The following is a 26,271-nucleotide window of genomic DNA, read 5'->3' as shown; positions in this document are numbered from 1 at the left end:
GTATGAAAAAAACAGAGGTTTAAGATAAAATAACTTCCACCCCAGACCTTGGGGGGGGGGGTGTAAAGAAGGAGAGACTCCTGCAAACGCCACATATTCCATAAAGGATGGGAACCTGGCAAGAATTTCACTGTAAGCCGAAGCTAAAAATGCCCTATCCAGGAGCGCATGGGGCAGCAGCCAAGCAGCTTTTCATAGCAATGCAATCAGTGTGACCAACCGGCTTTTGTTCAACCCATCAGCCTGAAGTGGCTGGCAGCAGATCATGCTGCCACAGCCAACAGCTTGCTTGGCTTCCTTCTAGGTGAAGCTCGGCTTATTGCCAAACCATCCTGTTATTTAGTTTCCCTTCCATGCCGCTGCTTTTACTGGCAAACTACAGTGTCCTGTACCATCCAAATCAGGCTGTACCGGTACGGCTGCAACAGCAAACGCTTGCTTGCATGCCAATGATACTGCTGCATTACAGGAAGCTCAAGAGGGGATCTCAGGTAGGAGAAGCAGGCATGCACAAGCCTCGCAGTTAGACATGGAAATAGTTTGCTGTTGGGTATGACTTGAACTTAAGTCAAAAGCATCTCTAACCTTCTCGAGGGTCTCACACAGTTTATTCACTGAAGCAACAGCCTGTGGGAGAGCACCGTCATAGTTCGACCTGGAGCTGAACATCTGCAAAAGCATTTGGGTTTCTTGAAGCACCTGTTTGGCTGTCGTGTGACTGGCCTTCTCAGCTGAGAGGGTCACCAAAGACAAGAAAGGACTGGTAAACAGGCAGTGAAAAGCAAATATAACCACAAAGCAATTCTCAGATTACTTACACCTTTAACCACCACCTCAAGAGTAGCAATACAAAAGTAAGACACTTACTCTGCTTTGTTATTAAACACTGATTCCCAACTTAGCATTGCCAATTAATTTCCTGGTGCCTTTTTGTTTCTTTGACAATGCATCTCCCCCCGTCCAGCCCCCCTGAACCAAAGAGCCAACCCTGGCCTTCCTCCACCATGGTGGTATAAAATGTTCTTTAGATGAACCACTTTTGGGTATGCAGAGGGCACCAATTCACAGCTGCTGCTTCCTCCATGATTGGCTTTCAACTTTCCAACATTCTGACTGGCCCCAACGCACCATGGCAGCCATTTTGTGGCAGTGTCCACTTCCCTTTCCCAAAACTCCAGACATAAAATCAACAGAGATTGGGGACCCCAATCTAATAACTTCGCAAATCTCATAGAGATCCTGGGCTTAACCTCCCACTTTTATGACCTACTAGCCACAACCATTTTGGGGGGAGGTGGGCCTTTGAATTGCTTGTCTGAGGAACCTGATAAGCCATCCAATATGAGTTCCTTCTGTTATGCCCTTTCATTCTTGAGCACCAGACAAATATGTACCAAGATAAGAGGGGAGAAGTTCTTTTCCTGGCTGCTGATACCAGCAGCACACTGTGCCAGGAAATCTAGGGAACCTAGTAGTGAGGCCAGCTCTCGGGCTAAGGTTTTAACTGCTGTATTGAAGGCACAGTTCACATTTCAGAACGCTGAACCATCTCAAGGACTCAGGCTACTGGGCTGAATCAAACAGCAGGAAGCACAAAGCACAAGGTATGATGATGAATATCTAGAGTGATGCAGTAGACAGAACACTGAACCTCAACCAGGGGTCAATCCTTTGATTTATTATCAAATTATAGAGTTGGAAGGGCCATCTAGTCCAACCCCTTGCTCAATGCACGGTAAGCCTAAAGCATCCATGATAGGTATCTGTCCAGCAGTTGCTTGAAGATTGCCAGGGAGGGGGAGCTCACCATTTCCTTAGGCAGCCTATTCCACTGCTGAACAGCTCTGACTGTGAAAATATTTTCCTGATATCTAGTCAATACCATTCTACATGTAGTTTAAACCCATTGTGGGTCCTATCCTCTGCTGCCAACAGAAACCTTTCCCTATCCTCTAAGTAAGAACCTTTCAGATACTTAAAATAAATCCTTAAAGAGAGCAATCATGTCTCCTCTCAGCCTCCTCTTCTCCAGGCCGAGTACTCCCAATTCCCTTAACCTTTCCCCATAGGGCTTGGTCCCCAGGCCTCAGATCATCCCCATCACTCTCCTTTGAGCCCTCTCAAATATGAATGGAGAGGCAGAACAGGGTAAGTTTACTTCCCCTCCTCTCTGCAGCCCCCTAAAACCTGCATGACTGTTAATCCATGCAGCTCCCACAATCTCCAGAAGCAACAGGTAGGATGAGAAGCTCAATCTTTATGTCAGGCATGCAATGTACAGGTGGCACCTGCAGAATCGTTGAAGCATCAGTAGATTCCTGTCATGAGAAAGTGCCTTCACTATATCAATCTATCTGAAAGTTTAAGTGTCACCATTTGCTCTGTTATAGAATCCCAAGGCAATAGTCCCTTTTCCATTTGCACTATCTAAACATGATGTATAACAACTGCTCAAGCCAAACAGTGTTATCATCTGCATAACAAAGTGAACCGCTTAAGTATTCTCAGTTGGGAGGGGAGAACCTTACTCTTATTCCAGAAGCCTTGAGAAATGTTGGGGGAGGGGATCATGCTAGCGAACAGCTTCAATTGGCCAAAGGGGCAGTTGTCCATTTGTAGGCTGTAAGCCACTTGATCCCTGTTTCCAAAGATCGATGAAACTGTTTGGTCCAGGTGATAGCGCAAAAGAGTTATATGTCTTTTTGAAAAATAGAAAATATCTCTGAGTTTGACCTAGACGTATCAAAGAGTCACTGAGGAAGACTTTGGTGTTGAAAACTAGTGTTCTATGCCCAGGGCTCATTTTGGCTCTGGTTTATGGAAGGATAAATATTGAACTCATTAGCCATCATCAGCTTGCCAATTTCTTTGGCTATTCAGCTGACGGGTATCTCTGGTTTGATTTTGGCCCTATAAAATGATAAAGGAATGGGGGAGAATGTTTGCACACCCACCCGTGCACCTCCAGGAGTCCTTTTACCAGGAAGGCCGGTTCCCACCATTGGGAATTGGGCGATCAGGAATGTCACACTGCACCAAACTAATACTGCTGTAACTTACGTTCGTACATTATCAAAGAGGGGTTTTATCCCAGGGTTCCAGAAAAGGAACAGGGGGATCAAATCACTTCAAACAAGGCCTGAGGGAGTCATGAGAACCCTGGGTCTTGTCACAATACCCCTCTGTATCAGGAGTGCATTTCCCAAGACCACCTCCAACTTTCATTCAAAAATGTCTACTCTACAAGCTTGTAACTAGTTTGAAACCAGTTTTATCACCTTTGCAGAGTAACTTGGGGGGGGGGGGGTTGGGGGGGAGGTGTTTGGTTGCTGGGAATTCCTGGAGATGAATAGCTCCCTCACAGCACCAAAGTTCTGAGTATCCTAGGTGGGTAAGCCACCGTAAATAAAATTTAGATAAACATTTAAAACATGTCTTTTGATTCAGGCTTTTCTGTATAAGATACAGAGCATCCTCACAAGTCAATGCAAACATTCCTACCTTTACAGAGATGTGCTGATAGATATTCAATGGTTGAAAGAAAGCTTCTCGGTATGATCTGTCCAAAAACAGCTATCCAGTGTTTCTTGTAGCACAACAGCAGGTCTGCTAATGTCCATGGAGGCGTACGATACACTAACTAGAAAAAGAAGAAATTAAAACGGGGTGATAAGATTTGAGTTTCTAGCACTGAGTCAGATATTATGTCACAACCCTGTTACTAGAAATGTGTGTGTGTGGGAGGAAATCAGCATTTTTTGGTTTGGGTCTGTTGGACCCAAACATTTTCCAGGATTTCTGAAAACTCTAATACTTGTCAGTTATTTGGATCTGGGATTTTTTGGAAATCCCAAATTTTTCAAGAAGAAACTGATGTAAAAAACCCAGCCTAGCCTAGGGGCTGGATTGGTTCTCCTGTAGGGGTTAAACTGTGCTGCAGGAGAGACTGGCCCCAGGAATAGCATGTCACAGAGAGGTCTCTCCCCACTGCACGCAGACCCCGCTGGAAGCTCTTAGCTCTTGCTGTTCCAGCGATTCTTGAGCTGGCTGGTTTAAACTGAGCTGCAAGAGGAGTCAGCCCAAGCCAAGGCTGCACCAAGCTCTCAGCTCCCGTGTCCAAGCTGATCTATGGTATTGCTGAATATACCCAAATAAAAGCCAGAAAAAATCGGTTTTATTTGGGCTCAGCTATTCCAGTAGCTAATCAGATTCTCTCATCTATATTCTGAAAAATATTGGTAAGGTATCTCATGAGTACTTTTCCAGCTTGGTTTATACCAAACGCATACCCCTACCTGTTAATAAGGTGCCAATGATTATCTCCTCCAGTCTCACAGAGGAGAAACTCTTTGCATACCAAAACAATCCAAAACCTCATCTCTAGTCAATATAATTAAGGATGCTCTTTTCAGGAATGGAATACTAAGCAGCGTAGACGCCTCTTCTTCCAACAGAAATTCCATCATGGAGACCTGTTTTATACTATCCCCAAAATGTTTCTGGAATAGGTAATCGAAGCATCCAATTTTGCCCATGACCTGAAATCCCAGAGGGATCAAAGAAATACTTGTATCTCATTTTTATTTATTAAAATATTTAAATCCAGACTTTCCTCATGGCTCAAGGTGGCTCACGAGTCACAATCAAAACTTTACAATTTAAAACCAGCAGAATACAACCCAGATACCCACCTCTCTCCCCACAAAACGATGCTCAAAGCTTTTACCCTCATTCACAATTTATTGATAAGAAGTTACAGGCACACAGGATATAAGTACCCTGTACCAAGAAATATGTCAGAGCCACAATTCCTTGAGAACAAAAGAAAAAGACCAGAATGTGACCAGAATGTGACACTAAATGCAGAATTCAGCTTCCTGAGAATCTCAGCTTTAATTTAAAGCTTGATAGAGTTGGCTTGATATAGCTTGAGAGTGTTGTGGGTGACACATGCTGAAATCTAAGCAGCTTGGCAGGGTACTTAAATATGATTCCCAGTGGCTAGAGCACAGGTTTGCTAATAACGGGGAGGAGCAGGACTCTGACAAGTGAAACTAAGGATTATTCCCAATAGCCTGTTTAAATTATCCACAATAAAGTACATCAGGGCCCTACAGGATTTAAAACAGTCCACAGGGCCTGTAAGACTGAGCGGTTACACCAGGCATAGGGTTGAGGCCAGAAAAGTAACATCTGTAATACTGGCCTACCCAAGAATCCATCCACCCCACTAAACTCCACAACATTGGGTTGCCCCTCTCCCCATAAGGGTTTATATAGAAATAGAAGAGACTGTTTGAAAATTGCTTTTAATTAATGTTTAATTACTAATCCATTATAAATGTATTAATTGTTTTAAACTTGCTATATGCTGCTCTGAGCCGGACAGGTAAGGGCAGCATAAAATTGATGATGATGATGAAATTAATAATAATTACTATTATTATTATTATTTTACAATCTTTTTCATTCTATTTTGTGCTATGTGGGTTGTTGGATTCAGTTTTTCTTACTGCAGTTTTTAGACAGAGAACAAGACAAAGGAACTTTTTTTGCAGTGGGCCTACTTCATTTTGCAGCACAGTCTTGGTGAAAAGGTCAATCTTGATTAAAATGGCTGATCAGCTCTTACATTTTAGCACTTTTAACAGCATGAGAGATTCCCTACTTTTGAGAGATTTCCTTTTCATGGGAGCTCAGCCAGAAGCAATACGTGTAACTCCTCTCCCTCAAGCAGGTCTACTGAACCCAGGTAGTGGGAGCCAACTGATAACCAACTTCAAACATTTTTTTTTAAATGTGCTTTAGAAAGCAAACACTATGTAGACTTTGCCAGCTGTAATGGTAGACTACAGTCCTCCATGAGATAGTCAGAGAGTGTACACAATGGAAGGGGGAAAGCATGATCCTAAGTCTCAGTCATCTAACAATGAACTACGGTCTGACATTGAGCATGAACTCACATTAAATTTCAAATATCCTAGATTTAACTTTCTGGATTCAAGTAGATGCTTGCGACTTGCCCTATTTTGCTAGAACTGATGAGAGTGACTGTATATATATATATACAGTATATATGTACAGGTGTATGTATATGTGTGTGTGTGTGTATACACACACACATATATATATATACACACACATACACACAAACATATACTTTTTAACAGTCATCTATGGCTAAATTATGACAGTCATATCTGTAACATTATAGTTTCATTTTTAATCATGTTTCTTTTTGTCTGCACACTAAAAGACTGTCACCTCTGTCCATAGGTCTCCATAAGCAATCTTCATTTCTGTTTGTAATATAGATGACAAGACTTCTCCTAAGCTTTTTTCAAGGTCACAAATAATGCTGGGAAGAGGATCGGTAGACTTCTCCCTAAGGTTCTTGGGCTCTGCATCTGTTAAGCAAGTACAATTAATATTATACATTCAGATGATTTTGTTCACACTTCAGGTAAGGAAATGAATTATTCCATTCCATTCACAGTCTTTGGCTGTAACTATGCTGCCATCAGTGCTGGTTTCCTTTAAAGATTCTCTTTCATATTTCACAATTATCTGTAGAAATTCCCGTTGTCTGGGAGAAAAAATTCGCTCTGTCTGTCTAAAACTGATCCTGACACATTCAAGTCCATAAGAAGAGTTTTCTCAACATTATATATATGTTTACACATTTATTGGGTGATTGAACATATACGGTCATGTGGAGCTGCTTCCCCCTTCCAAAATGACCAATGATGGGCCAGGAGGGCGCGGGAAGGGAAGTGGCCCCAGTTGGGCCCCAGTTGGGCATGTACACAGCTATGCTTCTCAACTATATTCTGCATGATTGTGCCACTTCTGGGGTTTTGCGAAGCCTGAGGAATGTTTCAGGGGTTTCTGAATGACAAGAAGTTTGAGAAAGGCTGCCTGAAGAGCTTACAGAAGCTTGCAGGAGGAGAGCTTGGAAAGAACGCAGGAACATTTCAAAACAACCTCCACTTTATGTCAGCAAAGTCTACAAATTCTGTTTTGACATCTGGTAGAATTAATAGCACTGTAGGAAACAATGAAGCTTTAGTGGGTGGACAGAAATCTTCCTCTGATACAGACCTTACCCCCCACTAAAATGAAAATATTAGGTCAGATTTTAGAAAAACTAACCTTTTCCTGATGGCAACGAAGTGCTGCAAGCGGCGCTATTTACAGCCAAGTTCCGGAGTGCAATGACCAGCTCTGCTTTTCTAAGGGCCTTTACTTCACTCACCAGGGCTTTATTGCACAAGTTTTTATCATCCCTGTGGAAAGAAATCTGCTTTTGTTTTGGGTTCTCGGAACGGGAAGGAAGGCAGCATTGTTGCATTTCAACTTGGGGCAGATGTGAGCCAAAGTCTACCACTCGCTCTGTACATGAAGCCATTTAAAGCAGAATCAGCATGTGTTGCCGTTGACAAATCCATGTTCTTTACATCATACACATTTCTCTGCAAGAGACAGAGAGGGGATGTGCACGAATCACATACTTCCTTTACTACCTATTAAGATTTACCAAAGACGCAGAGTCCTAAATTCTATTCCAAAAACATTTTATTTTTATAAATAAAATCCATAAACCCAGTGGAAGAACTCCATCTTACAGGCTCTATGGAACTGTGCTAGTTTCCGTTAGGGCCCTTATGTTCTCTGGAAGCTCATTCCACAAGTTAAAATAAAAGCCACTTCCTGATACTGGTTTAGATTATATTCTATATGCTTTATAATGGACTTAAAGGTAAAGGTATCCCCTGTGCAAGCACCGAGTCATTTCTGACCCTTGGGGTGACGCCCTCCAGCATTTTCATAATGGACTTACAGCTGGGTAAAGGCCATTTATTTTTACATGGCAGGATTATATTTAACTGCCTTGCTCACAGAAACTGCTTGGATCTTCATTATATCATATTTTGAGCATTTGTTAGTTTTACACACTCTCAGCTTAATCTACATCATTGGATTGTTATGAGGATAAAACAGGAGTGGAGAGAAGATGTAAGACACTTTGCATTTCTGTTGGAGATCGGCAGCATGTAAAGAAAGTAACTGAATCATGACACGTGTTGATTTAATTGCCATCATATTTTTATCCTCACTAAGGTTCATACTTTTAAACTCTATGTATGCATATTTTGATGTAACATGTGGGAAGCACTAGTGAAGACCTTTTGGTTGAAGACTGCCTTGCTGAATATGTCTTCTGTCGTCTGTATCTTTAACAAATGTTTTATTTGAAAATGACATTCTTTACTGGTGAGATTCATTGGGTTTTGAGACTATGTATAGTTTAAAACCAATTGGTTATTTTCTTCCTTTCTGTTGTTGCAACTTTTGTTGTATTTTCTAAACGGGTGGAACCTTCTGTTTTTCATGTGAAAAATAACTATGCAGAGCCAAGCACCAACTGCTTTGTGTCCTTCTTACACATTTAAAAATGCTCGCTTTTTGCATCTAAATAAAGTGTCTCCAGTTAAGGAACACATGGCTCCCTCAACTCGCAGAAAGACTGCCCAAGAGTCCGAAAGATACCACCGGCTTTTCAGACAAGCATTTCAAAAGGGAGCTTCATTCTTCAGTAGCCACAATGGGTCTCCAGAACTCAGCAAGGCAGGCAGGAGAGCCAGTTTGGTGTAGTGGCAGGAGAGCCAGTTTGGTGTAGTGGTAGGAGTGCGGACATTTAATCATAGAATCATAGAATCATAGAGTTGGAAGGGGCCATACAGGCCATCTAGTCCAACCCCCTGCCCAATGCAGGATCAGCCCTAAGCATCCTAAAGCATCCAAGAAAAGTGTGTATCCAACCTTTTCTTGAAGACTGCCAGTGAGGGGGAGCTCACCACCTCCTTAGGCAGCCTATTCCACTGCTGAACTACTCTGTGAAAAATTTTTTTCCTGATATCTAGCCTATATTGTTGTACTTGTAGTTTAAACCCATTACTGCGTGTCCTCTCCTCTGCAGCCAACAGAAACAGCATCCTGCCCTCCTCCAAGTGACAACCTTTCAAATACTTAAAGAGGGCTATCATGTCCCCTCTCAACCTCCTTTTCTCCAGGCTGAACATTCCCAAGTCCCTCAACCTATCTTCATAGGGCTTGGTCCCTTGGCCCCAGATCATCTTCATTGCTCTCCTCTGTACCCTTTAAATTTTATCTACGTCCTTCTTGAAGTGAAGGCTCCAGAACTGCACACAGTACTCCAGGTGTGGTCTGACCAGTGCCGTATACAATGGGACTATGACATCTTGCATGCCGGGTTTGATTCTGCACTCCCCCACATGCAGTCAGCTGGGTGACCTTGGGCTCACCAAGGCGCTGATAAAACTGTTACCGAGCAGTAATATCAGGGCTCTCTCAGTCCCACCTCCCTCACAGGGTGTCTGTTGTGGGGAGAGAAAAGGGAAGGTGACTGTAAGCCGCTTCAGGTAGAGAAAAGCGGCATATAAGAACCAACTCTTCTTCTTCCTTCTTCCTCTTCTGGAACAGCTTAGACCTTATTAAGTTTCTTTCATGATCCCTGACTTACATCACATACATATTCCTGAAAGGGATGTATGTGATTAGGAAGAACTACTTTTCTCTATCTGGAAACAGCTCTCTGAATTAGGGGGGGAAAGTGTAATTCCCACAGGACTTACGTCAGTAATACAACTTCAGCTTGAGGGTAGAGTTTCTGGTACTGTAGGCAGCACTGCAACACACGATCATCGTTGTTCTCCATGCTGAAACCGTCTGAAGATTCAACAAAAATAGATTGGTATATTCAAGTAGCTGGATGCTTAACATAGAACTATCTATTAAGCCCTCTAGAAAAAAATCAATATTCTGTCCCTGAATTCTGTCCCTTGTAGTATTACGGAGACGCCATATTCAAAACCTTGTAAGCTGCCCTGAGCCTTCAGGGAAGGGCAGCATTAAAAAAATAATTAATAAAAGTAATAATTAAAAATAATAATTTTAGCCAGGCTACGCTGCAGATTTAACAGAACCCCCCACCTTTATGTCTGCTTACATGTTTGTTGAGAAGCAAGCTGCACAGATTGTCCCCACAGCTTCGAATTTGGGTCTTTCAGACACATGTGGATGAAGTGTACAGCAGGGATTGCTTTTTGAGCAACATTTGCCAATATTCTTCCTTTCTTTAAATTGTCTAGTTCCTGCAAGACCACCCAGGGGATGACAAGCCCAAATTTGCCAATGCCTGAAACAAAAGACAAATACAGTTTTCTCCCTAATAAATGTACAGTTGTTCTTCTAAATACTGTACTGGTGTTTATAGGAAAAACTGACTCCGCTATAAAGCAGCCGCCTGCTTTGAATGTTTTTAAATAACTACCTTTTCTAATACGTTCATTTAAATACAGATATTGCAGGCACTATTTGATGTTCTTCAAATCTCTGCATGTCTACTATCCTGTCTGATTAACAAGTTATATTAGAACAAAGAATGCCAAATATTAGTAAATACGTTCATTCATTTTTTTCCTCTTCACAAGTTAAAAGGAAAGCTGTTTTAAGAATGTATCAAATGCACTCATCAGAACATGCTTTTAAAAGCTTGTTTCAAGTGGGTAGCCGTGTTTGAAGCAGTAGAACAGAATTTGAGTTGTGGCAGTTCATACTTATAGGTAGAGCAGTCTTTCTCAACTTCTTTTACCATTGAGTAACCCATGAAATATTCTTCAGGCTTCAAGAAACCCTAGAAGTGGCACAATCATGCAGAATGTTGCTGGGAAGCATAGCTGGGTACATGCTCACCTGGGGCTCTTCCATTGGCCATGGGAGAGGGTCAGGTTAACATGACTATATATGGTCATATCACCTGATAAATGTTTAATAAATTAAATATATATATACAAAATTAATTAACGCCCACCCATTCACAAAACCCTGGTTGAGGAAGCCTGAGGTAGAGGATGAAGTAAATAAATCTGTCAAAATTGGGGACAAATGGGCAGATGCATCTTCCACTAATATGCCTAGAGTAATTTGAGTTTAGGATGCATCTGCCCATTTATTTCCCTCACTATGTTCCCTCCCCGACCACCGGAATAGAATCCAAACAAATGGTAACCTTAGATGGTAAGCTTGTTATTCCTGTTTGGTCCCTGGATCTGTTCAACATCTTCATTATGCTGTTTACTAATTTACCCTCTACCTATAGATATGGACTGGTAATTCCTGTTTCATTGTTCTTGAGGAAGCATGGGTGCACATAAAAGCTTACACCTTGAATAAAGCTTTGTCGGTCTTAAAGGTGCCACTGCATTCAAATTCTGTTTAAAAGCCAGTGTTTTGCAAGAGAGTTTTGTAGTTCCCCATGTGCAAAATGAGGCCACAGAACAAGGGTTGTCCAGTCACTATACTGAACCTCCTAATTGAAGAACACAAAATATTTCAACCTTTTCAAGTACCACGGAGCTATGGGGCGATTAGTGGGCACAAAGCCTTACCTGGACACTAACTTCACCCTTTTTTATTTCTGTTTAAATAAGTTATTTTAGTTTGTAACATGACAATCTCTTCAGGAAAATGTAGGGCTAAAATGTCAGCAGAGAGTCTAAACATCTCCCACATGACGAAAGTGCTGGAGGCGGCTGCCCTAGTACCCAGATAAAAGACCCTCTCTGAACCCCCACCAGCCACAGACTGTGGTAGTGTGAAAAAGCTGCTTCTTCTCCCTGGATGCCTCTTCTAATGAGAATGAGAAACACAGCACCAAAGATGCAGAAGACAGATTTCTCAGCTCCTCCATTAAGGTTTAATTTGAGCCTCAGTTGCAGGCAAACACAATGGGGGTGGAGCCATGCAATCCAGCCTTGTCTGTTCAAGAACCAGAAAGGTAGCCTACCGGAAAAGGCAATGGTTTCAAATTATGTTGCACAGCAATTAAAGATGCTTTGTCTGCTAGAGAAGGTGCAAAACGGAGTCTGGGAATGCTTTTCCTTTAAGGCACTCCTGGCCCCAACAATCCCAGGAATAGAGTATGCGGGCATGGTACGGAACTCAGTGGAAAGTTTGGCCCTCTGTTTGGTGTACTGACCGCCAAAGGCACTTGCTGAATTCCCTGGAGCTGGTGGTTGAGTGAGCTCTGCCATTCCCCAGACTATTAATTCAGGGGGACTTCCATATCCATGCAAATAAAACAAAACAAAACAGCTCCTTGCTTAATTTTCCAGATACATATATTCTCCATCTGTTTCAGCTATGCAGCTAAATCCACACACCTGGGATATCCATATTCTTCAAAGATTTGATGAGGTCTAGATGGCTGATCAGTATATTCGTGTCAATCACAATCAAAGTATTCATATCCAAGAGTTTCCCTGTTACAAGAACAAGCGGCACAGTAAAGAGAAATTTGACAATTTGGATTTCTTGTTTACCCCTCTGTTCCTAGGGAGGAAGCCAGAAAATACTCTCCCCAAGTAAGCTTACTAGAAGACTTGTTGGCGTCCTCATCTGGAAGATCTATCTCCATGCTGGTCAACTCTCCGCAAGACTCCACCACAGGCAAAGCTATCTTCTTGTCAACACGAGCGGCATGCAAGTCTTCGACTATCTGCATCTGTGGGGACAGCAATATTGATGTAATACAGACAAACCATGTGCATATTTTGACCCATTCAGGCCAAAAGAAGTGATCCTGCTCCAGTGCATTTTTAGACTCAAACAGGTAACAAGCTTATCCACAGTCACAACCTTTGGCCCCCAGAAAGCAATCTTATTTTGTAACAGATAAGAGAATATTGAAGACTGTACAATGGCAGACTTCAATTATTGTTTTTGTATGTTTCCTTTCTCTATTTCCTCCTATACTTTAAATCTAATATAATTAAAAAATAAAGTAATCTTATTTACAGAAGGAAGAAGCTCTCTGTGCTCTTCCTGCCATCTTCTTCCTGCTTTCCAAACTCAGAACTGGTGCAGGAATAACTGGGGATGGGAGGAAGAGAGAAGGGACAGAAGGGAGAGAACTACCAAGCATGAGTAAGTGATTTTGAGTAGGACATGGGATCACAGGCTGCCCCTCCCCATTCCTATCTGTGATGTCCAGACTTCAATCAAATTAAGCATTTATGTGAGGTACAGGGGGAAAATATGTTTAAGTGATCCTTATACTTGTACCAGCCCCACCTATGCAACCCCAATGGTACTTATAATTGCTGGAGGTGATTTCTGCTGAAGATCTAGGATTGTCAACTTTCAGATAGGACCTGGAGATCTCTTGGAATCAACTGATCTCTAGACTACCCTGGAGAAAATGGCAGCTTTGGAGGGTGGATCCCTCCCCTCCCCAAACCCTGCCCCATCCAGACCCCATCCTCAGATCTTCAGGAATTGCCCAACCTGGAACTCTCAATCCTAGGTGGAAGAATACTTGATGAACGGGAGCAAGCTAACTGTGGCTACAGTCACAGATACATGGTGCTGATACTAGATTTCTGTATGAGACAAGAAGTTGCAGAGCCAATGAGGAGCAATGGGGAATCCGCATGCATGAGAGCAGCTGTTCTACATGCAGAAGGTCACAGATTCAATTCACCAGTTAAAAGGATCAGGAAGCAATCCTTTTTAAGGCAGTAATAATGTGAAAACCTCTACCTGAGTCCCTGCTGAGATACTGCCTGGCTGAGTAGACAATACCTTGATAAACCTATAGGCTGCTTCAATACAAGCTTCATGCATGCATGTGACTGGAAAAGGCAAGGCTGGCACCTGTGTGACTAAAACTCTGCAGCAGAATGCAGACGTATAAGACTAATAAATTTACGTAGCCTCTAACCTCTTGGTCTGTGTTGGTAGGCTCAGTAGGCTCAGCTAGGCAAGGGTGATGCAGACTGCTGGTGTTCTGTAAAAGAAACAACAGGATGAGGATTTTATTTCATTAGGATGCTTGATGTCCGGTAGCTTTGTTTTTGAACAGAAAAGTATGGTATCAATAAATACATTGATGTCCCACCAAAAACGTTACAATATAGCAGCTTTTCTGAACATTTTTACCGTTAAGAAACCCCTGAAACATTCTTCAGGCTTCAAGAAACCCTAGAAGTGATGTCAGCAGGGCACACTTTTCTCCATGCCCATGGAAGTCACATGTCACCATAAATGACATCACCAAACACTTCCACCAGATGTGACATCACCAGGCCAGCAGGGATTTGTTTGGCCGGGGCCTCTTCCCTTCCCACCTCCCTCCAGGCCCATCTTTGGTCAGTTTTGGGTTGGAGCAGGTTAACATGACCATATATGGACATATCATGATAAATGTTTTATTTTATATATATATATATATATATATATATATATATATATATATATATATATATATATATATATATATATATATATATATATATATATATATATATATATATATATATATATATATATATATATATATATATATATATATATATATATATATATATATATATATATATATATATATATATATATATATATATATATATATATATATATATATATATATATATATATATATATATATATATATATATATATATATAGAGGTTGGTCAGAGACCTAGGCAGACTTGCCAGCTTACAATATTTGATTTGATTTCTATACCGCCCTTCCGTATGGCTCAGGGCAGTTTACATACAACGTCATAGGGGATACATGGAACAAGTCAACAAAAATTGTAAAATTAGATAACTGGATATATGTACATATTCTATTGCATGCTCAGAAGATGGATTTAGACATGGTCAAACAAAGATACTGCAAGTACCGTATCAATGAAAGACTTGACTTTATGTGGTTCATTACAGTGAGCCAGCGAAGGAGGCTTGGCTATTTCAGCTCTTGGTTTCATTTTTGTATTTAATCTTACCTGATGGATATGCAGGACTTTTTCCTCCCTGTTTTTTCTGGGTGACCCTGCACTACGGGTCTGATCCACAGGTTCAAGACAATGCTGTCCCTTCAGCTCATGGCACTTCCAGCCTTTCGTCCGTTCAGCCAAAGGAATGCGCGGAATCTCCTTGCCACTTTTTCTGGGTAGCTCAGGTGAAGCGTGCTTGGCTGTTTTCAGAGGTTCTTCTCTGCCTGCTTGCGTGAACGTCTTCCTACTCGAAGAATCGTCAAAAGCGGGAGATGGCTTTTTGAATGGTTTCGGCAGTCTGCTAATGGTACTAAAATTGGAAGGCTTTTTCTTATGGTGGGAGGAGCACCGGGTAGGAAGGGCGGTTTCCTCATACTGCTCTAGCACATGCTTCACTATGGTTTCTTTTAGTTTGGCGCGTTCCATTCTGGCCTTCTTTTTGTGCTTCTCCCAGCTCTTTAGGACCTTCAAGTCCTCCAACTGCTTTCCCCTTCTTTGAGCATCAGATTCACGGCAGGCGTTTGATCCAGAGTCTCTACTGCTAGGTAAAGCTGCCGTAGTGTCCTTATTGCTTCTTCCGCCACCCACAACTTTAGCCTTGGTTTTAAAATGCAAAGTGATCTTGTCCCGCTTCTCCATGGGCAACGGAATAAAGCTAGCGCTGTTGGTTCCTTCCGAAGCCTGTTTTTCCAGATCTTTGAGATCATGGCTTCTTTTCGTTTTGGTGCATCCAGCACTAGCGTCAAACCTGTCACAGAAAGGAGTTATTACAAAGAAACTTGTGAGAGTTGAAATTTTGGTCAAAAGGCCGTTTCTCAAGGAACAAAACACAGATTTTTAAAAGTTCAGTTATAAGAGGGCAGCCTATAAGGTATGAAGGGAAAGGGATTAACAGCTGAGAGGATTTCCCCCTGCTCAGCAGCTCAGGGCTGCAGTAGAATGCTCCCTAGAGCTATGGGCTTCAACCTTCACAGAAACAGGACCCAAAGCCAGGACCATGGGCCAAAAGACCAACTCTAGGAAACAGAACCAAGCACCAGAAGGTGCACTGCAGTTACAATACAAAAACCTCTAAAAACCTCTCTAACAGTAATTGGCTTCTCCACACCACGTGGTTAAAGAATAAATAGATTTATTGAGAATTGAATAGAATTGGAAGGGCCGTACAGACAATCTAGTCCCACCCCCTACTCATTGCAGGATCATCGTAAAGCATTCAGGATAAGTATCTGTCCAACCACTGTTTGAAGACTGATAGTGAGGGGGAGCTCACCACCTCCTTAGGCAGCTGATTCCACTGCTGAACTACTCTGCCTGGGGAGGAGGTTGGCATTTTATTCTTTCGCTGCCGTTTTCTGGTTTGGTAATGGGAGGTTGGAATATTTTAACTTTTTATGTGAGGATTTTATCTTTTATTCATGTAGCCCGCTGCAAGACAGCTCGCTGACAGCGGTGGGGAATAAATCCAACAAACAAATAAAATGGGGATTTTCTTTGAAGGGGGAGGTGACAGACTCTCCGTTTATTTATTTTAAGTTTTTTTTCCCCATTTATATCCTGCCCTTCTTTGGAGGCCCAGGGCGGTTTACAGACAGATTAAAATGCATAAAAATGGACATTAAATATTAGGTTTAAAAAGTTTTTAAACTAATAATTAAGAGTTCACCATCCCTACTGAGAGAAGAAAAACATGTATGCTTGCAACAAGTTCTGCCCATAGGTTAGAGGCTGCAGAAATTCGGCCCTAACAGCTTCCTCCAAAAGCCCCCCAGCTCCAAGATGCAGCCCTAGAGTGGTCAACCTTAAGGGTTAAAAGTACCTGCTGCTGCAGCCACATTAAGAGGCATACTGCAGCAAACAGGAAGAACCCCAATCCGCTTCCTCTCTTGCCAAGACGGGACCAGGTAGATCTCACTCCCCGTGTGGAGAAGCAAGCCCCAGTGACGTAGGGCAGGGGTAGTCAACCCGTGGTCCTCCAGATGTTCACGGACTACAATTCTCATGAGCCCCTGCCAGCGTTTGCTGGCAGGAGCTCATGGGAATTGTAGTCCATGAACATCTGGAGGACCACAGGTTGACTACTCCTGACGTAGGGCACAAGACAAACCATCTACATGCCCTTGTGAAGAGGAAGGGTATTCTTGATTGTCCGTCCCTCAGTGTTGGGGTTTCCAAACAGATGTAGGCAAATCTGGCACCCTTCAATGTGTCTGAGGAAAGATGGGAAGACAACTCTACAATTTCCTTCAGACACAGTACATGGTTGAGAAAGGCTTTTTTATGAAAAGTAGCCTGAGTTCAGATTTTACAGACTAACAAAAATGGTCACACATAGAGAAAGAAATTTATGTTTACGATTTAAAAGCACAAGTCATCACTCTGCCTCTGGACAAGAAAGCCAGCAGCCAGTTTGATTCTCCTCATCCTGTACCCAAAAGGGAAAAGAAAGTTAAGGTCCCCTGCTGTTCTCCCATGCCAGGAGAATAGTGGAGAAGCTTTCTTTAGATGCTGTGAGTAAGTTAATTGGATTAATGCCAGGCAATTAATATACTCTAATCACTAACTGAACTCTAATCTTTAACTATATGGAATGCATTAATTAATGTCTAAACCAGCTTTTTACCATTGAGAACCCCCCGAAACATTCTTCAGGCTTCAAGAAACCCAGAAGCGGCACAACCATGCAGAATATGGTTGGGAAGCATTGCTATATACATGCCCACCCATGACCCCTCCCCTTCCCATCCCCTCCAGGTCCATCATTGGCCATTTGGGGAGGGGGTGATCAAAATGACCATATATGGTCATAACTGAAAAAACTTTGCCAAAATTTAAAAAATATATACAAAACTAATTAACTCCCACCCATTCAGAAAACCCTTCCAGGACTGTCAAAAAATCGTGGTCTCAGCTACAAAGAATAAACTACACAGTAACATTTTAGAGTTTATTGCAAATAACAGTTTACCTTTGACCACAGAGCTGTTCTTTGGCATTAGATTTACTGACTTCTGCCCCTTTGTATTTCTGAAAGAGAACAACAAGGACTCATAATAAATATGCAGGAGCACTCCAATCCTCCACAATCAATGCATCTCAGTGGAGGAACAGCTATTCATTTAAAATATTCTACAGGATGGTTGCCAGCTCTCCCACTATGGCAGGAGACCTCCCATTGGCAACCACTGCTTCCTGCTGCCGTTCCACTTGACCAGTGCAAGACTTTGCTGGGAGGCCAGCCTACAAATCAAAGAAAGAAATAATACTGTGGCATTTCAGCTTTTAACAGGAAAGATTCTAAGCTGCAGGACATTTTAGGACCAACAAGGACAGAGCACCATAAAGAAAATTTCTACTGGGAACAAAACAAAAGCAAATTACATGACTGAAATTATATGGCCACAGAGGCCAGATCAAAGGGAGACAATGCATCAGAAACATCCAAAGCCCAGAGACAAGAGGAATGTGCCTCATTGTTTCAATTGAAAAGAGCCAGGGCAGCCAAAATCATTGTGAATTTAACTCTCAAACCGTTTTTTTGAGCCTGTTGTTTCAGAATTGGTGCTACACGCTCTACTTAGCCAGCTGCATTGTACAAATGGTGCATCTATGCCTTGGCAATCCTCAGATTTGCACCAGCATATTTGGTAAGCTTTATTAATTCAGGCATTAGTAATTAAATATTTAGAATAAAAGGGGGAATCACAGTGAATCAGTGGTATTGACAGACTACATCACTATGCATGCAGGTTTCAACTTGAATTTCAGCATTTAAATTAAACAAAGCATGCCGTCAGAGCAATTTTCACTAATTAAAATCAGCAGGCGCAAATAAATGTTCTTCACAATCAGGCAGACATCTCTAGTGCATTGCTCTAACAGCTTTTAACTTTTTAAAGCAAAGAGACAAAATACATATTTTAAACTTTTTCATTCAACAATACCCAAGAGCTCACTTTTGTAACACTTTCTGAAGAAAATGAGCTGGAATGGCCCAAACTCCTGTCACTGGATGTCTTGGAATGCTAAAACACACACAAAAAGAAATGTTTTAAAATTATAACATAAAAGCAGAGCACAATACCCCTAACTCCTAAGAAGAACAAAGCATCACAAATTCTACATTTACTAGTTTCACACAAAAAACAATTACCTCTATAGAGTACCAATGGCCAAAAGTGGGGGAAAATACCAAATTTATAAAAGCTTCCAGGTGTTGCTGCCCAAAGGCAACTCTTACCACAGGCAAGAAAGTGACTAGATTATCACAGGAACAAAACATTAAGTGCATAGCTGCATGCGGTTGATTCCCAGTAGGGTTACCAACCCCAAGTTGGAACCTGGAATTCTCCTGAAATTACAATTGATCTCCAGACTACAGAAATCAGTTCCCCTCTAGGAAATGGCGGTTTGGAAAGAAGAGACAGAGTCTAAGAGAAGTAGCAGTCCTAGCGTGGCTGCAGAGAGTAGATGCTCTAGGACTTCTCCTGGGTAGACAAACCATAAAGAGTAGGACTGTAAGGTGCAGCAGGAAGAGGAGGAGGTTTTTGCACCCTGCATTTTCTTAACCAAAAGATTTTCAAAGTGGCTTACGGTCACCTTCCCTTCCTCTCCACACAACAGAACCCTGTGGGTAGGTGAGGCTGAGAAAACTCTGAGAGAACTGCAACTAGCCCACAGTCACCCAGCAGTTCTATAGAGTAGTGGTGAATCAAACCCCGTTCTCCAGATTTTTGGCTGCCACTCTTAACCACTACACCAAGCTGGCTCTGGAGACTAGGAGAAAATGACTGTTGCCTGTCATGATGCTAAAGACCAGAGACAAATTAGGGATTGGGAAAGGCATGGAACTGATTGGGAAAGGGATGGAATTGCTCTCCAGTGGGAATTCTAAATTAGCAATCCCGAACCTGTGGGCCGCAGACCACATGTGGTCCATCTACTAATTGGAGGTGGGCCGCGAAGGATGCCTTCTCCCCCCCCCCCCCCCGGCCCTTTACTTCATCCCCCTCCCTGGCCCTTTACAACACACTTCGGGTGTCATTGTCTCCCATCACTCCCAGATGGGACTATCTCGTTGCAGAGAAACAAGCTCAGGGTTCCCATTGATTTGTCATTGTCATGAATTAAAATTTCCATGAAAATAAAATGTTCCTTATGTTCATTGTTGTCGTGTGTCTGTATCTTATTTTGAATGGATGTTTAAACATTACCATAGCGATCAGAGAGCATTAGGGCAGTGGTTGAGAGTAAAGGAGTAAACTACCCCCACCCCACCGGGCCTCAGTAAAATTGTCAAGCGTTGAGTGGTCCCCGGTGATAAAAAGGTTGGGGACCACTGTTCTAAATGGAGTTTTCTCTTTAGCATTGACAAGCACCTCAAGGAGGACTCCAAGAAGGTTTTGTTCTTAAAGCTGAATGGAATGTAATTGGCTATACCAGCACAAATATTTAGGATGAAAAGGTTACTGTGACATAAGAACATGTACATGCCAATGCTTACAAGCAATATGAAGTGGTATAGAAGGAAGGGGAAAGTGACATGAGATGGAAATGGAATTTTGGTAGGAGGAAATGACTTCACAAGAAGGGGAGGAGTAGGATGGCCCGACCTTTAATCTGGACTTGACAACGCTAATTGCCAAGACTCCTCTTGCAATGTGCCAAAAAAGAGGAATTATTAATATTCAAAAAGTATTGGACTTCTCCTGGGTAGGACTTCTCCTGGCAAAAATGCATTTTAAAAATTATTGTTGCTACTACCTCTACTTGTGATGGGATGAGATCATCCCAACCTATCCTCAGCAGCTAGCAATATTTCTACATTGTGGCTCTGAACACGTTCAGAGACCCATTTTCTTAGCATTCATACTTTCTTACCCTGCTGTCTGAAGAGTCACACTTTTTGCTGGATTTCCTGTTGTCCTTTTGGGACATGCTAACGCTTCAGAATCTAAAACAATGAAAGGACATTACTTCCAAGACACATAATCATTATTTTCAAAGACTATTGTCTAAACAATACCAGCCAAATGCAAAACAACTTCTCGTTACATGAAATAGAACTCATATTTAAATCTACTGTCTTGGCATCATTATTAAAGTTACTTATGTGCTTTCATTCTTACATCTCATAGAACCAGTTCGTTTTGGGGGTGAAAAATCAGCCAAATCCAATTAGCCTTGGGTCCTTTAGGATTCTGCCTGTTATGATAAAGAGATCCAGGATCCCTTAATTAATACTTAACTAATACTGATTGCAAAGAAAATATAGTTGCTTTGGAAATGGAAGCATAAATATTTCAAATTTCAGGCTACAAGGAGTTTCCTTTATGAAGACAAATAGGCAGGATCGCCATAGGTCAAAAGGAATTTGATGGCACTTAATACATACACCCAACATTCAGTAGTGTTTTGATATAATCTTCCAGTGTCCTTGTGCTCTAGGGTAAAGAGAAGGTATTTCAATATGTAAGGGTATCTTTCTTTCAAAGATCTCCATCTTTGATCGTACCCAGGGTATCTGGCTATTCATCCACACAAAAGACCAGAAATTCTTGACTGGGCTACAGACAATTAAGCTGGCCACAGAGGAAGGCATGTGTCTGAAGCAGTATACATGCATGCATAGAGCTCCTGCCTGTGCCTCAACCAGTGCCTCAGTCCATAGGTAGAGAAATACAAAGAACATTAGTGGTGGTAGCAACCACAGTAAGAAGACTGGAAGGGAGGGATGGGGGGAAGACCAAAAAAACTCTTTCAAGGCATGTAGATTTCCTCCTGGGTCATGGGCTGGGTGGGATCATTTTTACACTGCCAGCTAGATGTTTGCACAAAAATATGATTCGCTATTATTATTAGTGGCAATCTGCCTCTGTTCAAGTCCTCCCTGGAAAATCCTATGGGGTAGTCATAAGTCAGCCATGATCGAATGGCACTTTACACAGCCACCAACTAAGGCTTCGGATGTGCATACATGAACAAAAAAAGGCAGATTGGGTTGCTACAGCAACCTAAAAGGTTTCTTGGAGGCGGACGAAAGTATAGTCAGAACCAGTGGCAATATGGGGAGGAGGCATACTCAACCTGCAAGGGAGGGGGATTTTCCCCTCCCCGTGAGCCCTCATGGGTTCATGCTTCTTAAGAAGAAAAGAAGAAGAGCTGGTTCTTATATGCCGCTTTTCTCTACATGAAGGAATCTCAAAGCGGATTACAGTCGCCTTAACTTTCCTCTCCCCACAACAGACACCCTGTGAGGTGGGTGAGGCTGAGAGAGCCCTAATATCACTGCTTGGTCAGAACAGCTTTGTCAGTGCTTTGGTGAGCCCAAGGTCACCCAGCTGGTTGCATGTAGGGGAGGAGCAGGGAATCATAGCACTATACTCAGACAAGCTTTACTCCTCTCATTTACTCCACAATTAATGATATGTAAATCAGACTGCTGCCCCTTATAGTGAGAGGAAGCCCCTTCTCAATTTGAGTTCTGCCTGACCCACAACAGTAAGATTTCAGAACTGCTGCTTATTTTTTTAAAAATCATAATTAAGGGCCAGTTTTTTGATATGTGAAAGAAGCAAGATTTCTCCTCCTAATGCCAGTATGTCAGCCTATTAAGAGGGCAGCTGCTTTGTCAGCATGCAACAAAACTCTTTTAAAAATTAAAGAAATATAAATGCAAATACAATTCCCCCTCCCCCCCCCCCCACACACAGACACATGCACTTTTCAATGGAGACAAAACAGAAAAGTCAAGTTCAATCTGAGGTCCATTTGCAATATTTGTAGTGATAGCAGAATCAGTGAACTAACATTTAAAATCATTATTAAGTCAAGAAATACACAATGAAGGAATGGTAGGAATACGGAAATACAAGTAGCAAGAATATTGTTATACATCCAGCCTTTGGACATCTGTTTGAAGAATTCAATTAACAGAACACTATCCCAAAACTGGCACCTATATAGGCATGAACTCTAATAGCCAAAGAATAGATTAACATAAATCTGACATCAAAAATTACAAGGCCTCAAAGTAGCTGTCAGTACAAAGGAACTTCAAGAACAGAGTGGAAAGGGAAATTGCTGAGTTGCAAGTTATTACAACACTCAGAACAATGGAATTCCAGGACTCAACAGAGATATTGGTTTCTTATCTTAGTACATAACCTCATTCAACCCTTACATCTGTATTTTCAATAATCCTTCAGAAGGGTCATATGTCCTCTTTAGTTCATCTCTTTTTTGAAATAATAGATCAGGATTGTAAAGTAAATTGATATGTCCTCCTCTAATCTGGAAACAGAGATGGCTTTGTGCCACCAACTGCCTCACTTCCAAGAAGATGCTGTAGAGATCCCTCCATTGTTCAGAGGAGATGAATGGAGCACAAGGGCAGGATCTCATCTAATTGCTCTCAGCATACCATAATGAAAGCTACATCTGCGTGTAACACTCTCATTTTGAATTATTTTCTTTACCATGTTTTAACCTGGAACTGCACCAAACAAATGGTAACTTTTTAAATGAAGCTTGTTATCCCTGTTTGATTGTGGAATCTGTTAAATATTTTCATTAATCTGTATATTATCTACTGCTCACTACCTATATGAACTGTTAACTCCCATTTCATTGCATCTGAGGAAGTGTGCATGCACATGAAAGCCTACACCCTGAATAAAACTTAGCTGGTCTTAAAGATGCCACTGGACTCAAACTTTGTTCTGCTACTTCAGACCAACAGGGCTACCCATTTGAGCCTAAAACTATCAGTGCTACAGAATTAGTAAATATTAGTAAATATTCAGGGGCTAAACTGCTATGTAATCTGCCTTTAGATCTTAGTGTCAGGAACCAAGCAGTTGAACCCCAGCAAACTCACTCCAAAGACATTACCCCAAAGATTAAGCGGCCTCCTGTCTCTCCCCCTCTCTCCAAGTCCTTCTCAAGCCTGCTTGTTTACATGGGTGGTGATATCACTTCTGGTGACAACTTCCAAGAGTGTAGGGGGAAGCATGGCCAGATGATTTCACTTCCAGAGCTCCTCAACACCTGGAAATTATTTCAGGAGCGCCTCCACAGTCAAAAGGTTATATTAGATCAGAGATTCCCAAACAGATGTCTGTATTTTCAATTCTTACTCTTCTTTCTGGCCTACGTGAGGCAGAGCCACAATAGTAGTAGTGAAGGCAGTGGGGGGGGGGAGAAATGGGGGCTAAGGGTGCAGGTAGTGATGTCACTGCTAGAGGTGTGGCAGGGGGCATGGCCATCTGACATCACTTCTGGGACTCCATGAAATCTGAAAAATTATTTCAGGAGGTCATCTAGGGTCAAAAGGTTTAAAAAGATACTTGGTTTGCACTGAAGGTTCCTTGCCTTTTGGGGGGGGGGGCAGCGGCCACCTTTTACAATACCCCTATTGTTACCTTCTTTGCTATCCGGGCCTTGCAGATTCAAGGATAATACAGGAATAGGAAGCTAAGTGTATGAAATTATTGTTTGTTTGGGTTCAACTCTGGGGGGAGGGGAACGTAGTAAAAGAAATAAATGTCAAGACTGGACACTAATGGACAGATACATCCCCAATTGTGGAACACAAAGTAATTAACTGAGATCCTGCCACTGTGCTCCATCCATTTCCCTCCAAGCATGGAGGCATCCCCACAGCAACCTCTTCCTTGAAGTGGGATGTCTGGCTGTGCGGAGTTATGTCCCCTGTCCTCTTATGTCTTATTTGTTTTGCCTTAGGAGAGGGACATAACTGGAATGTTTTGCCTTAATTCATTCTGTTCTGACTTCTGTTTTGCTGCCTCTCCGTTGCTTCTCCATGGAAAAGCCAAAAATAATCCAATCTCAGCTATATTTAATGCCCAGTTTCTTGTGCATTTTAACTCTAACTAGCCCATGCTGGCAAATACCTCCCCCTCTACCTATATGTAAGGCCTGAGGAAAACGGTTTCAGCATACCTGAAGAAGTGTGCATGCATATTAAAGCTTATATCCAGAATTAATCCTTGTTGGTCTTAAAGGTGCCACTGGCCTCCAACTTTGTTCTGTTGTTTCAGACCAACATGGCTACACATCTGAATGATTGTTTATATACATCCATATGTTCAGCTTGTTTTGCTTTCCACTGCGCTCTCTACTACAGTAATAGCACCTGTAACATGGGACACTTCCCACTTCTTCCCTTTGACCGCTTACTGGCAAACGGAACAAAATTTCAGGAAACTGGCAAATTGGGCTGCAGCCCACAAAAGCCCAAGACCCCTGTCATCACCTCCTTTCTCCCACAATGATCTGCTCTATCCATCCTGTATCTGAGAAGGTGTTAAGGTCGGGAAGGCAAAGGGCATTTTCAGAAAAAGCACCACTCTCCCTTTGCTTGCTAGAGAGGCATGCGACTCCATCCCTCCAGGAAACGGTGTAAGAAGGAAACTGTTTAGGAGAGCTCTTCATTGACCTTTTGGTTACACTGGGTTTCCGATTTCTTCTGACAAAGATTACGTGCACTCCAAAGCTCACGCCCTGAATAAATCTTTGTTGGTCTTAAAGGTGCTACTGGACTCTGATTTTATTGTGCTACTTCAGACCAACACGGCTACCCATTTGTATCTATTTTGGTATGAGTCATCGCTGTTACGGCATTGCCGTCATTCCGAGCTACTGGAACGAGTGGGGCGGCAGCGCCTCTCCAATAAAGCCCACGTTGTAACAATTTCATTGTAAGAGATAAGATTGTTTCTCGCTCCTCGGCACTGCGAGCACCCGAAACAGTATCCAGTCACAGTCCTATGAGCGATTCCAGCCTAACCTCATTGATTTCCGTGGGCTGGATTTACTGAGCACAGGACTGCACCGTGTCGGTTCTTGCTGACGACCCAGCCAGGAGATCCTGTCTCCTTTCTCAGTGCGGGGGTCCGTCCAAGTTCCTAATAGAGACCCCGCTTTACAAAGTTTTAAAAACTCCCCTCCGAAGCACTTTCCTGGAAGGAGGCACAACAGAACAACCCGAGCGCCGTCTCTCTCACACACACATGCCAATCTTCCCCCAACCAGGCAAAAAGAAGAAAAAAACCAAGCAAAACCTCGCCACTGACCTTCTCCTGCGCGGCACCTTCCCCAGTCCATACAGCCCCCCGCAAAAGCCAGATCTTTACTCCAGACCCTTCTGGGCGGGTTTATTGCCCCAGCGAATGCTGGGGACTGTAGTTCTTAAATAACACAGCCCTTTAGCCAAGTTTCCCCACCCCATTCGCAGTAGGAGTGGCCAAACGGTGGCTCTCCCGATGTGCATGGACTACAATTCCCATGAGCCCCTAACAGCATGCATGCTGTCAGGCGCTCATGGGAACTGTAGTCCATGGACATCGGGAGAACCACAGTTTGGTCACCCCTGTACGGCTTAG

At 42.4% G+C, this 26,271-nt stretch overlaps 1 protein-coding gene across 5 annotated transcripts in view; it reads right to left on the bottom strand.

Annotated features, from left to right (window-relative positions):
* The window catches only part of SWT1 (SWT1 RNA endoribonuclease homolog), a 40,077-nt gene that overhangs the window by 13,578 nt on the left and 228 nt on the right, over nucleotides 1-26,271 (bottom strand). For 2 of the 5 annotated variants that reach the window (XR_013230059.1, XM_077332654.1), the window contains exons 1-14: nucleotides 25,963-26,245; nucleotides 20,747-20,819; nucleotides 18,823-18,891; nucleotides 17,835-17,893; nucleotides 14,876-15,614; nucleotides 13,805-13,870; nucleotides 12,457-12,586; nucleotides 12,246-12,344; nucleotides 10,031-10,219; nucleotides 9,657-9,750; nucleotides 7,153-7,286; nucleotides 6,265-6,407; nucleotides 3,502-3,640; nucleotides 586-731 (exon numbers count right to left, since the gene is read on the bottom strand). Coding sequence is in view for 4 of the 5 variants with exons in the window: in XM_077332654.1 (XP_077188769.1) it covers nucleotides 586-731; nucleotides 3,502-3,640; nucleotides 6,265-6,407; nucleotides 7,153-7,286; nucleotides 9,657-9,750; nucleotides 10,031-10,219; nucleotides 12,246-12,344; nucleotides 12,457-12,586; nucleotides 13,805-13,870; nucleotides 14,876-15,614; nucleotides 17,835-17,893; nucleotides 18,823-18,891; nucleotides 20,747-20,803 (2,064 nt within the window). In the remaining variant the exon portion in view is untranslated. Of the gene's footprint in view, nucleotides 1-585; nucleotides 732-3,501; nucleotides 3,641-6,264; nucleotides 6,408-7,152; nucleotides 7,287-9,656; nucleotides 9,751-10,030; nucleotides 10,220-12,245; nucleotides 12,345-12,456; nucleotides 12,587-13,804; nucleotides 13,871-14,875; nucleotides 15,615-17,834; nucleotides 17,894-18,822; nucleotides 18,892-20,746; nucleotides 20,820-25,962; nucleotides 26,246-26,271 lie in introns of those variants that run through there. The other 3 variants (XM_077332653.1, XM_077332651.1, XM_077332652.1) reach the window with 3 other exon arrangements.

The sequence above is a fragment of the Paroedura picta genome, chromosome 4, assembly GCF_049243985.1.
Source record: "Paroedura picta isolate Pp20150507F chromosome 4, Ppicta_v3.0, whole genome shotgun sequence".
NCBI lineage: Eukaryota > Metazoa > Chordata > Lepidosauria > Squamata > Gekkonidae > Paroedura > Paroedura picta.
Note: the sequence above shows the minus strand (reverse complement) of the source record. Positions and strands in the feature narration are given on the sequence as shown.